The sequence below is a fragment of the Phascolarctos cinereus genome, unplaced genomic scaffold (genome assembly GCF_003287225.1).
Source record: "Phascolarctos cinereus isolate Bilbo 61053 unplaced genomic scaffold, phaCin_HiC Scaffold_726;HRSCAF=1367, whole genome shotgun sequence".
Classification (NCBI taxonomy): Eukaryota; Metazoa; Chordata; class Mammalia; order Diprotodontia; family Phascolarctidae; genus Phascolarctos; species Phascolarctos cinereus.
In genome coordinates, this window is record NW_027556098.1 from 262,836,269 (window position 1) to 262,850,537 (window position 14,269).

Genomic DNA, 14,269 nt, shown 5'->3' on the forward strand with positions numbered 1-14,269 from the left:
TTGTAACAATGAATCTGGAAGGTTGGTGCTATTATTATCTCCATTTTATAGATGAAGAAACTGAGACAGAGGTTAAGTGACTTGCCCAGGATCACATAGCTAATGAATGCCTGATGTAGGATTTGAAATTCAAGTCTTTCTGACTCCAGGCCTAGAGCTTTGTCCACTGCTCTACCTAGATGTTTAATCAGCTTTACAGAAAAAGTAAATATATATAGTTTTCAGTGGCAACATAACCCATTCTTAATTCTTTCAGATCTTCTGATTTTACAGTAACAGATTATATTTGTATAGTTGTATTCTGTATCTATACATTCTTTCCAGTGCTGCTTTATTATTGGGCATTATTTTATAGACATAATCACATTTCTGCATATTCTTCATCTTATTCAGCATTCTTTATGTCAGTATGTATACAGTATTCATCTTTACATTAACTCTGTGCCAGGTACTGTGCACAAGATAACACAATGATCTCCACCTCTCAGAGAACTTATATTATACTAGGGGCAGATATTAATGTGCTATAGTCTGTAAAGTGATTTCCTAATCATAAAAAATGTATGTAGTTGGCAAGCTTTTTTTGTATTATTAGAGTGAAAATTATGAATGTCTTTTTTTACACTTAATTTTTATTTCATTTTTCTCAGTTACATGTAAACAAAAGTTTTTAACTTTTAAAATTTTGAGTTCCAAATTCTCTCCCTCCCTTTTTCTCTTCCTCCGTCCTTGAGAAGGCAAGCCATTTTATATAGATTATGCATGTGCAGTCATGTAAAACATTTCCATATTAGTCATGTTGCAAAGGAAAATGCAGACCAAACAAAACAAGAATAATAAAGTAAAAAAAGTATGCTTCAGTCTGCATTCAGACTCCATCAGTTCTTTCTCTGTAGGTGGATTACATTTTTCATCATAAGTTCTTCGAAATTGTTTTACATCACTCTATTGCTGAGAATAGTTAAATCATCACAATTGATCATCATACAATATTATTGTTACTATATGCAGTGTTCTGATTTTGCTCCCTTTGCATCAATTCATGTAAGTCTTATAAGTCTTTCCAGGCTTTTCTGAAAACATCCTGCTCTCTCTTCTCCCTCCTTGAGAAGATAAGCAATTTGATTTTGATTTTACAAGTGAATTCATGCAAAACATATTAACATATTAGCCATATTGCAAAAGAAAACACAAAATAAAAAAAATAAAGGAAGTGTAAAAAAGTATGGTTCAATCTGCAGAGTTCATCAGTTCTTCCTCTAGAGGTGTACAGCATTTTCCCTCCTGGGTTCTTTGGAATTCTCTTGGATTATTGTCTTGATCAGAATAGCTCAGTCTTTCACAGTTGATCATCCTATTAATATTCCTGTTACTGTGTAAAATATTCTCCTGGTTCTGCTAACTTCACTTTGCATGAGGTAGTATAGTTTCCCAGGTTTTTTCTGAAACTATCCTGCTCACTTTTTCTTATAACAGATTCATATTCTATCACAATCATATAACACAACTTGTTCAGCCATTCCCCAATTGATTGGCATCCCCTTGATTTTTAATTCTTTACCACACCAAAAAGAGTTGCTATAAGTATTTTTGTACAAATAGGTCCTTTCCCCTTTCTTTGATCTCTTTGGGATACAGACCTAGTAGTGGTATTGCTGGGTCAAAGGGTATGTACAGTTTTATATAGCTCCAAATTGTTCTGGAGTATGTTTGGACTAGTTCCCAGTTCTACCAAGAGTGTATTAGTGTCTCAATTTTTCCATATCCCTACCAGCATTTGTCATTTTCCTCATCTGTCATGTTAGCCAATCTGATAGGTGTGAGTTAGTATCTCGTAGCTTTTTAAATTTGCATTTCTCAGATCAGTAGTGAATTAGATAATTTTTTCATGTGATTATTGATAGCTTTGATTTCTTTTTTCTGAAAACTGTCTGTTCATGTTCTTTGACCATTTATCAACTGGGGAATGGCACTCTTGTTTTTTTTTTCCCCTAATAAATTTGGCTCAGTTTCCTATATATTTAAGAAAAGAAACTTGCTGCAAAAAATTTTTCCCTAGTTTCCTGTTTTCTTTCTAATTTTGACTGCCTTAGTTTTGTTTTTAGGAAAGCTTTTTAATTTCACGTAATCAAAATTTTCTATTTTATTTCCTGTTTCTGGTTTGGTCATAAGCTCTTCCCTTATCCATAGATCTGATAGGTACATTTTTCTATATTCCCCTAATTTACTTATGATATCACTCTTTATGTCTTAAGTCATTTATCCATTTTGACCTTATCTTTGTATAATGTGTGAATTTTGGTCTGTGCCTAGTTTCTGCTAAACTGCTTTCCAGTTTCCCCCCAAATTTTTGTCAAATGTTGAGTTCTTACTCCAAAAGCTTAGATCTTTGGGTTTATCAAACATTAGATTACTATGGAGATTTATTGCTTTGTATTGTGTACCTAATTTATTCCACTGATTCACCATTCAATTTCTTAGCCAGTACCAGATTGTTTTGATGATTACTGCTTTATGATACAGGCTGCCTTTCTTCACATTTTTTTTTTCATTGATGCCCTTAATATTCTTGACCTTTGCTTCACTTCTGATCTTAATGAGGGAGGCATCAAGTTTATCCCAATTACGAGTAGTTTGTTCTTGATTTACTTAATATTTTAAGAAAGGCTCCATTGATTCCTATGCTTTCTAGTATTTTTAATAGGAATAGGTGTTGCATTTTGTCAAAGGCATTTTCTACATCTATTGATATGATCGTATCATTTTTGTTGTTACTGTAATTGATATGGTCAATTTTGCTGATTTCCTAATATTGAACAACCCTGCATTCCTGGTATAAATTCCACCTTGTCGTAATGGATGATCTTCAGGATATATTGTTGTAACCTCCTTAAATTTTTGCATTGATACTCATTAAAGAAATTGGTCTATAGTTTTCCTTCTCTGTTTTTGCTCTTTCTGGTTTGGGTATCAAAACCATATTTGTGTCATAAAAGGCATTTGATAGGATTCCTCCTTTACTTATTTTTTCAAATACTTTATATAGTATTGGAATTGGTTGTTCCTTAAATGTTTGGTAGAATTCATTTGTGAATCCATTTGGTCCTGGGGATTTTTTCTTAGGGAGTTCATTGATGGCTTGTTCAATTTCTTTTTGTAAGATAGGGTTATTTAAAAATTCTGTTTCCTCTTCTATTAATCTGGGCAGTTTACATTTTTGCAAATATTCATCCATTTCACTTAGAATGTCAGTTTTATTTACATATAATAATTGGGCAAAATAACTCCTAATAATTGCTTCAATTTTCACTTCATTGGGGTACATTCACCCTTTTCATTTTTGATGCTGGTAATTTGGTTTTCTTTTTTTTAATTTTTTTTTTAACTTTTGGTGAGGGAGTCAAGGTTAAGTGACTTGCCCAGGGTCAGGCAGCTAAAAAGTGTAAAGTGTTTGAGGCTGGATTTAAACTCAGGTCCTCCTGACTCTAGGGCTGGTGCTTTATCCACTGTGCCCCCTAGCCGCCCCCGGTTTTCTTCCCTTTTTAAAGAAAATTAAAATGGTTTATCTGTTTTGTTGTTGTTGTTTTTCATAAAACCAGCTCCTACTTTTATTTATTAATTCAGTGTTTTAAAAAAAAATTCACTTTTATGACTCTCTCCTTTGATTTTCAGGATTTCCATTTCGGTGTTTAATTGGGGATTTTTAATTTGTTCTTTTTCTAGTTTTTTTAGTTGCATAACTAACTCATTGTTCTGTTCTCTTTTATGGATGTATGCATTTAGAGATAAAATTTTTCCCTATGTACTACTTTGGCTGCATCCCACAAATGTTGGAATGTTGTCTCGTTGTTGTCTTCTTAAATGAAATGATTGTTTCTGTGTTTTGTTCTTTGAGCCCTCATTCTTTAGGATTACATTATTTAGTTTCTAAGTTTTTTGTTTTTGTTTTTGGGCAGTGGGATTAAGTGACTTGCCCAGGGTCACACAGCTAGTAAGTGTTATGTGTCTGAGGTCAAATTTGAACTCAGGTCCTCCTGAATCCAGGCCCGGTGCTCTATCTCCTGCGCCACCTAGCTGCCCCTAGTTTCTTAGTTTTAATCTGTTTCCATGTCCCTTTACTAAATGTAATTTTTTATTGCATTGTGGTTTGAAAAGGGTGCACTTAATATTTCTGCTTTTCTGTATTTGGTTATGAGGTTTTTATGCCCTAATACGTGGTCAGTTTTTGTGAAGGTGTCATGTACAGATGAGAAAAAGATATATTTCTTTCTATTCCCATTCATTTTTCTCCAGAGATCTATTATATCTAACTTTTCTAAATTTTATTCATCTCCTTGACTTCTTTTTTAATTTATTTTATGGTTAGATTTGTCTAGCTTTGAGAGGGGAAAGTTGAGGTCCCCCATTAGTATAGTTTTACTATTTCCTCCTGTAATTCATTTAACTTTCCCTTTAAGAATCTGGATGCTATGGATGACATTTGTTGCATATATGTTTAGTGTTGATATTACATCATGATCTATGGTTCCTTTTAGGAAGATTTAGTTTCTCTGCTTATTCTTTTTAATTAGTTCTATTTTTGCTTTTGCTTTGAGATCATAATTGCTACCCCTGTCTTCTTCATTTCAGTTGAAGCAGAATAGATTCAGTCCTTTAATTTTGTGTGACCTTTTCAAGTGGTTTCTTGTATACAACAATACAACATATTGTTGGATTTCTAGTTTCTAATCTTTTCTACTGTCCACTTCTGGTTTATGGGTGAGTTTATCTTATTCACAGTTATGATTACTAATTGTACATTTCCCTCATCCTATTTTCTTCTGTTTATCCTTCTCTCTTTTTATCCTGTCCCTCTTCTAAAGTCTGTTTTGTTTCTTCTTTTATCTGCCTTCCCTTTTATCACACACCATCTTTCTCTCATCTCTTTCGCCTCCTACAACAGGGAACTATTGGATAAGATAGATTTCTATTACCAATTGAGTATGTAAATATTTTTTTCCTTTTTGAACCCCTCAGGGCTTCTACTTCCTCTTGACCAAAAGTACTCCTCTCTTCCTTCAACCTACGACTCAGAAGTTGGTATAGACAATGGAGTTGCCAAACAGCATCTGTTCCTGTATCCAGTGTTTGCACAGGAGTACTCTATAATCTCTTTTTGACCAGGTGCCAGGTTCCTTTACTGTCTCTGGCTTGAGAGCTCCTGAGGCTGCTGCTTTCTGTCACCACAACCTAATCCTACCATTGGTTTCATTCACCTGGGCTCCTGGACAGTCTCTTCCCAGGTGTCACAGATCTCTGTTTCTAATCTGTCCTGCTTGGCTTTGCAGAATGTCCCACTCTGACCTTTAGGCTCTGCCACTCCAGAATTTGAATTGTGGCATTATTTTAAAGTTTGGAGGGGAATGTTGAGAGAGCTCAGCAGAGTGTTTCTGTACTCTGCCATCTTGGCTTTGCCCCCAGAAGTCGGTAGGCTCTTAATAAGTGTTTGTTGAATGACTCTACCTCTTTTCCTCCTTAGGGTTCACTTGATCAGTACCTGTCATTCAGTCAAAATTCTGGTAGCTGTTTTCTACCAACTTCAGGGACAGTCCTCTTCTTTTTTCAATGAGTTTAGTGCTTGGCTCAGTCTTTCTCACCTCCTCATCTCCTGCCCTGATACTAGGGGACTTCAACATATATACTGACTCTCCCTCAAACACTCTTTCTAGTCTTCTTATTCCTTTTCTCCTCCTTTCCCTTCCCCATATACTCTGCAATCCAGTAACCCTGGCCTTGTGTTCCTTAAACAAGATATCCCACTTCCTGACCCCTGGCATTTTCACTGGCTCTACCCCACATCTGGAATGTTCTCCTTCCTCATCTCCACTTACTGGCTTTAAGACCCAGCTAAAATCCCTCCTTCTAAAGCAAGCTTTTTCTGATCCTCCCTTAATTTTCTAGTGCCTTCCGTCAGTTGGTTATTTTCACTTTATCCTGTTTATAGCTTGTTTGTATGTGGTTGTTTGTATGTTCTCTTCCCCATTAGATTATGGGCTCCTTAAGGGTAGGGGGACTGTTTTTTGCCTTTCTTAGTTACTTTACACTTAGTACGGTGTCTGCAACATAATAGGCACTCAGTAAATGCTTATTAAGTGACTAATCCTAGAGAAGGAATCAGAATACTCTTGGCTCTGGATTTCTTCTTCCTGGGCCCCTCAGTTGATGACCCCTTTAGCAGCTGAATGGAGGATAGATTGGAATAGGGAGCAGATGAGGTCAGAAGACTATTTCGACATTCCAGGTGAGATGGGTGATAGGGGCCTGTATTAAGGTGCCTTGCTGCATAGTGAGTGAAGAGAAAGGGATATACATAGATGTTGCAGAGGTAGAAATGATAAGATTTGGTGGATTGGATAAGTGGGATGAGTGAGAGGTAAGCTGAGGATAACATTGAGGTCAGATGAGAAGATGGTGGTACCTTCAACAGTAATAGGGAAGTTCAGAAAATGGAAAGGTTTTGGACATGTGAATTTCAGATGCCAGTGAGACATACAGAATGAAATGTCTAATAAGTAGATGAAGATATGAGTTTGGAGCTGAGAAGAGAGACTGTGGTTGGATATATAGATTTGGCAATCCTCTGCAATAGAGATGATAACCCGTGGGAGGTGATGAGATCACTAAGTAGGGAAGAGAGTCCAGGGAAGGATCTTAAGAGATACTCACAGTTAGGAAAGATGATAAATCAGGTTTAGATGTCCAGAAGGCATTTGGTGATGCAAGACTGTAGTTTGGGAGACAAACGCTAGAGATAAAGACACACAAACGTGTTTAAAAAATGTATACTCACACAAACACACACACACACATATATGTGTGTGTTGATCTCTCTCTTGTATATTATATATACACATTTATCTTCCCATTTTACAGATGAGGAACTGAGGCAGACAGATGTTAACTGACTTGTGTAAGGCACACAGATAGTAGGTATCTAAGGCTGGATTTGAACTCATGTCTTCCAAATTCCGGTTTTGATGCTCTGTCATGCCCTCTTGTTGCCTTATAAAAGAATATATGGATGGATTCATGGAGGGCTTTGAATTTGGATTCATTAAGTGGTGGTGAGTCACTGAAGGTTTTGAACTGGTAGGTGACATCTTTAGAAAGATTAATCTGGTAGCAATGTGTAGGATAGACAGAATCCCCAGTATTATTAAGTTATTGCAATGATCTAGGTGAAAGGTAATGAGAACTAAAGTAGGAGTGTGGTTGTTTGGATTGGAGAGAGGGGGATAGGCTTTGAGATAATACAGTAGGAGAAACAGGGCTTAAAGGGCAGGGAACTAGGTAAATTAGTGGGGCAGGCTTCTTGTGTTCTTGCTTCCCCATATAGTGGAGTGGCTCAATTTGGAATGGCAGATTCAGTATTGGACAGGGGATAGCAGGTGTATATAAAACAAGCCTGTATAAACTTGCTTTCTCAGAACCAGCTTATGGACAGATGCTGGGTTCTAGCATCAATGGACAAACTAGAGGCAGATCAAGCCCCAAAATACTGTTAAATCTTATAACCTGGGAAGTTGCTATTTTAAAAAGGCATCTTTGCTACACTTTTCATTTAAGAATAAAATACACGTTTGATTGGCTAGCAAACTAAAGGTCATTATGTTATGACTCCATCTTGAAGAATGACTATACATTTCTAGCCCCATTCTTTAACTTTTGTTTTGAGTAGGAGACAATATAAAGTTAAGAGACATCATAGAGATAAAATTATATGTGTGTGTGTGTATATATACACACACAGTTTTAGAGCAGGGAGGATCCTTATAGCTCATTTTGAAGTTGAAGAAACTAAGGCTAAATGAGAAAAAATGACTTCTTCAAAGTTACACAAACAAAGCTAGAATGAGACCCAGGTAGTCTCATTCCTTGCCTAATATAAGTTTACATAGGCAAGCAAAAACTAGAAGTTGCATTGCCTTATTCACTTGGTTATGTTGTAGAGTTAATAGTCATGAATTAGAAGTTCAGAGACTATCCAGAGAAAATATGTCAGCTTTGTGTGATACCTGTTATCATTAACTGCAGCTCAGTTATTTAATATCCTAATTCTGGTCTCTTACAATATCTGATATAACCGAGAATGTTACCATATTCACATAATGTTTGTCTCATGTTAGTTCTCTGATTTTAACATTGAAAATTCCTTATTGATTTGACATTTGGATTACTCTATTGGATATTTATTCTAGGTGATAAGATGTCTTTGTATTTAATTAATTTAGAAAGGAGATTGCAGACTTTGAACAGCAGAAAGCAAAAGAATTGGCTCGAATTGAAGAGTTTAAAAAGGAGGAGATGCGAAAGTTACAAAAAGAACGCAGAGTTTTTGAAAAGTACACTACAACTGTAAGAGCAATTCCAGATAGAAAGGAACGTGAAGAAATTCAGGTAGGAGAGCTCTTTGTGGAACAAACATATGAGCTATGCAAACTGCTAGAAGTTGTACTGATAGACCAATAATCAGAAAATGTCAGTAATGTATTGTTATAGAATTTTTGTTATGGATCTACAACATAGGATTCATTTGCTAATCTCAATAATTTTAAGTGTTTTGTAAGTATGATGTCAGAATTCTAACTAAACATACTTAGTGCAATATGGTACTTATAAAAATAATTAATAATTATCTCTAGCACTAACTAGATAAATATGATATTCTTCTGTATAAAAGCCAGGAAGATGTCATAGCTGCAGATTAGATAACATGTACACTAAAATAAGAATTGGTTCATTTGATTCTCATTGTGCAACTGTTATCAAGCTCTAGCTTAGTTATTTAATATCTTAATTCTGACCTCTTATGTATATCTGATGTGACTGAGAATATTACCATATTTAACTCAGGCTTTGGTATTATTTTTAATTAAAAACATTTTCCATTGGAGTTCTGTTACTGTGCATGGGGTTGACCATTGATCCTTTTAGATATGCCAGTGGAGCATAAACTTTGAAAGGTCCTAGAAGGTTGGAAAGCCTTCAGATATGCGCCAAGTGATATATTGACTGTGTGTCTGACTTCTGATGACCAATGTAGCCAAACGTTGAGTAGTCACATCACCAAAATGTTAAATACCAGGTGATGAACTTTTTTGGCTATGGCAGTCCAAATGATAGTCTGTTGAGGTGGTAAAGCAGTTGTGAATCAGTGGATGGAATATAGATGCTAGTTGAAATAATGGATTTTTTTTGAAGTATCAGTGTTTCTGGAAGGAGATTATTAAAAAGCAGAGTTTTAATTGCATATAATGCTTGTGTCTTGGGCTTTTTTATAATATCATTTAAGGCAATAGTTTTTTATAACAGAAGACAGTAATAGTTTTCACTGAATATAGTTTCTTATTAATTAGATTAAAAAAATTCCTTTCATATTTATCTGCTAACTTGAAATATATTAGATTTGGGAACATTTTCTTTCCTCTGCCCTTTAGTCTTGGCTTTATTCTCAAGCTCCAGTTCCACATTCAACTGTCCATTGCACATTTTTATGTAGATTTTGTATCATCAGCTCAAATTCTATCTAAAACTTGAATTTCTGTTCCACCCATATGTTCTTTTATAAGGTAACAAGAGGGCACAATAGATCATCAAAACTGGAATTTGGAAGACATGAGTTCAAATCCAGCCTTAGACACCTACTATCTGTATGCCTTACACAAGTCAGTTAACATTTCTCTGCCTCAGTTCCTCATCTGTAAACTGAGAACATATATGTGTATATGTATATATGTGTGTATATAATACACAAGATAAATATAGATCTATACACATATATATATGTGTGTGTGAGTATACATTTTTTAAACACATTTGTATGTCTATATAATAGAAAATAATACCAAAGCCTGAGTTAAATATGGTAATATTCTCAGTCATATCTTCTTTATAGAGAAAAAGAATAATGGCTCTAAAGTTACAGGACTGGATTAAATTCTGACCTCTGCTACTTCACTGACACAGGTCATTTCACCATCCTCGGCCTCAGTTTCTTCATCTGTAAAATGAAAAGGTTGGAATAGATGATCCTATGAAATCTCTTTCAGCTCTACATTGATAATCCTATGACTTCTTTATTTGGATTAATGTTAATTGTTTTTCTCTTCAAGTGCATTCAGGCTTGAAATTCAAGTCTTCTCTTCTGGTTTATCATCCATGTTATGCCCCTAATTGTGGATGTACCTCAAAGGCTCTGTCCTGAGTTCTAATTCTGTTTTGTACATTATCTCACTTGGTTCCCATAGATTTAATTATTGTCTCTATGCAGATCACTCCCAAATCCAGCTGTAGTCTTTCTTGTGAGGTCCAGTGGCACATCTGCAATTACCTATTGGGTATTTCAAAATGGATATTCCTTATGCATCTCAAATTCTATGTGTCTCAAACTGAACTTTTCTTTTTCCCAAATCTTACCCTTTCAGACTTCCTTATTTTTGTTGATTATAGCACCCTCTTGTAGTCACACAGGTTTGCAACCTTGGTGTCATCCTTGATTCTTTGTTCTTTGTCATTCCACATATCCAATTAGTTGCCAAATCTTGTCGTTTCTACTTCTACAATATCTCTTGTATCTGTCTCCTTCTCTTTGTTCACACAGCCTTGGTTTAGGCCCTCATTACCTTTTGCCTAAACTAACGTAGTACCTTTCTAATTGGTCTCTTTGTCCTCAGGTGTCCTCCTCCACACAGTTGTCAAGTGATTTTTTTTCTTATGTGCAATTTTGGTTATGTTATTTGCTTACTCAGTGGATTTTAATAGCTTCTTGTTGCCTCTGGGATCAAATATAAAACCCCTCTGTTTAGCTTTTAAAGCCCCTTACAACCTAGCTCAAGCCTCTGTTTCCAGCTTTAGAATACATTGTTCCAGTTCTTGCATTCAGCTGTCCTGCCAAACTGGCCTTCTGGCTGTTCTCATATGGTATGCCATTGTCCATCTCTGTGCCTTTTACTGGCTGTCCCCCATACCTGGAAATGCTGTCTACTTCTTGTACTTCTTGTTTCTCTTGAAACTCTTCACACATGCTACCTTCTTTACTGAAGCTTTTTATGATTATCCCACCAGTGCCCTTCCCACCAAAATTTGAACCTACACATTTATGTACCTGCTGTCTTCCCTATTAGAATGTAAACTCCTTGATAGGGGTAGGGGACTGCTTCATTTTTGTCTGTCTTTTCAGCTCCTAGTGTCTGGTACATAGTTTGTACTTAATAAATGCTTGCGGACTGATTTTCCATCTTTTCTATTCTACTATATTTAATTAGTAATCTAGTCAAATTTTTTTCATGTCTTCTGTATCTGTCTGTCCTTTTCTTTCCCATGTCACCATCCACAGTTCATGACTTGACTGTTGCAATAATCTTCGAACTGCTCTATGTCTGGTCCTTTCCCTGTCACCATCTCCTAACTCTGTCCTGCTGCCAGATTTTTCTTTTAAAATTTCCTTTTATTTTATAACTGCTTCACTCAGAACCTAAGTGCCAGCAGGACAAACTCCAAACTCTTTATCCTGGAATTCAAAGCCTTAGCTTCAACTTAATTTTCCTAGTTTACACTGCATAATGTTTCTACAGGATCCTGCTTCTCTAGCCAAACTGATATACTCTTTATGCCCCTGAATATTGTACTCTGCTTCGTGGACCTTTGTTCAAACTGTTCCCCTTACCTGAAATCTCTTCTCTTATTGATCTGCTGATCATAGTCTTTCAGGGCCAACTTAGACTTGGTTTTTTTTCCTCAGTCAAAAGTGTTCTTGTGTTTTTTTTTCTTTAATTCCTATATCACTACGGTTTGATATTTAATATATACAAGACTTTTTGTACCAGTATGTCTTCTCTCCCTACCTAGCTTACAAACACATGACTGGCAGGTACCATTTGTCCTAAACCTTTTTGTATGTACCCACAATACCTAACAGTTCCTTGGATGTAAATAAATACTCCGTCTGTTTATATGCATGTCTATGTCACTTAGGATCTAGTCATACTATAGCAGCTTGATAACAAAAAATGTCATTTGAGTTTATTGAGCACTTCTGAATGCTTGCTTCTCTTTTGAAGGCTTTAAAACAACAAGTAGCAGATTTACAGGAAGAGTTGAAGCGAAAGGAGACAAAGTGGTCAAATACACATGGTCGCCTTAAAAGCCAGATAGAAACATTAGCTAAAGAGAATACTGACCTTCGGGAAGAGATAAAAATAATGGAACGGTTTCGACTTGAAGCCTGGAAAAAAGCAGAAGCTATTGAAAACAACTTAAAGAATGAACGTCCCTTGATTTCTGTGAAAAAAGAAGAGTCTACAGTGAGTTTATGGTTATTTTTTACTGATCACATATATTATTCAGAATTTAATCCAAATACAAACAGATTTTTCTAATTGTTACAAACTTTGGATTCCAACATTGCTAATTATAAGCTGTAGTTAAACTGTGAAGGTATGTTTTTTTGTGTTGAGCCTGATATGAGATTTTAAAAATCAATTAATTGACATGTTTAAATCTTAAAACTGAGAGGTACAAATTGAGAGATTTGTTAATAGAGTGAATAATCTCCTTTCTGGGATATTGTGTAGGGGAAAAAAATCAAACTACTTTAGTACTTTTTTTTTTCTTTTTGGTGAGGCAGTTGGGGTTAAGTGACTTGCCCAGGGTCACTTTAGTATTATTTTAAAAAAATATTTCCCTCTTTGCAAGTGGATTACTTATCTGACTATAACAGGTCCTTTGGTAGGAATAAACATTTGCTATTGACTTCTGAAAGCAAACTGAACAAAATGGTGCCTAATTTTTTTTTCATGATGCCTAATATTTTTGTCACAGATTGTTCACCATTAAAAAAAATAAGCATTTTTCTTTTTTACTTAAAGTGTCCATATGTAATATGATTACAGAATCCATTGTTAGGCTTTCAGAAGAGTCAGAACTTATCTTCAAGTCAGATGGAAAAATACAAGAAAAATCACTCACCAGGACGAGGTATGACATGGTTTATGGGTACACCATAAGCATACGTGTATATTATAAAAAAAACTTAGCAGAAACTTATCATGACCTGTTAGGTGTTCACCTGTTAATGATCTATTTTATGAATTAAGTTTTCAAATTTTTTACAACATTGAAACTCTCCTCCTTCTTCTTGTCTGAGTTTGACTTTGGATTCTTTTAATAACAATAAAACCTGTCAGTCATCAAGCATTTATTACATGTTTAGGCACTGTGCTAAGCCTCAGGGATATGAATAAAAGCAAAATAATAATCCCTGCCCTCAAGGAATTCACATTATAATGGCGGATTACATTGTGCAAATAACTATGTATAGACAAAATATATACTGTGTAAATCAATAATGCCTAAATCCATATTTACAAATGTTTGTGAGTTCTTCTGTTATTCTTCCTAGCTCTTTTTAAAATTTCTTTAAAACTATTTTCTTCTGGACCTGTTTTCTTTAACAAAATGTCATCAGCTCCCTTTTAGTAAAATCTTCTAAAATGGTTTCTTATTGCCTACTGGAAGTGTACCACAAGACTGATTTAACAATTTTAAAAAATTTTGATATCATTATTTTTTACTTCAAATTTTTTTGCTTAGAGAATTTGAGAGCTTCTTTTTTAATTTTGTTATATTCTGTTGGTAAATAGCTTTGTAATTTTGCTGGAAGCATGGAACTGTTTTTAGCCATTTGATAATAACACTGTGCAGTGAGATCACCATATAGGCAACGTCTTGTTCTTCTTTTTAGGATTTGGGGCTTGAACTAGGTGTGTTTCAACACTTTTCCTTGTTGTTTCTTGAATCATCTTGATTTTACCCAATTATCCATGTGCATAGGTACAAAAAAAAATTTACAGTTAATAAAACAAATATCCCCTCTTCCCCTTAACTTGACTGAGACTATAGATAAATACTTTTAATTATGCTAATATAATCAACTGATTAAATACACACAATCATGATGCCTGATTTGAGTCAGATCTTTAAGAAGACAACTTTCTAGTGATGTAGATAGTTCTCTGAATCTGTTACATGGAGAAATTGTGTATGAACTATACAAACAGAAAAGCACAAAGGTTGGCTGTGAGCTCCACAAAATATAGTTTATAAGAAATGCTAATCTTTGGCATAAATCTTAATTTTTGTCCCATTAAGAAGCAATCCATGAAATCACAAGGAGGCCTGCACACTTCAATTGAATCCATCAGTTGCCCGACTTGATGAAATTTTAAATGTG

The 14,269-nt window shown here is 35.1% G+C and overlaps 1 protein-coding gene across 8 annotated transcripts in view; it reads left to right on the top strand.

Moving 5' to 3' along the window:
- The window catches only part of CPAP (centrosome assembly and centriole elongation protein), a 50,728-nt gene that overhangs the window by 17,811 nt on the left and 18,648 nt on the right, over positions 1 to 14,269 (top strand). For 5 of the 8 annotated variants that reach the window (XM_020968780.2, XM_078147089.1, XM_078147088.1 and 2 more), the window contains 3 exons: positions 8,271 to 8,436; positions 12,099 to 12,341; positions 12,930 to 13,014. In XM_020968780.2, the coding sequence (XP_020824439.2) occupies positions 8,271 to 8,436; positions 12,099 to 12,341; positions 12,930 to 13,014 (494 nt within the window). The remainder of the gene's footprint in view (positions 1 to 8,270; positions 8,437 to 12,098; positions 12,342 to 12,929; positions 13,015 to 14,269) is intronic. The other 3 variants (XM_078147085.1, XM_078147090.1, XM_078147091.1) reach the window with 1 other exon arrangement.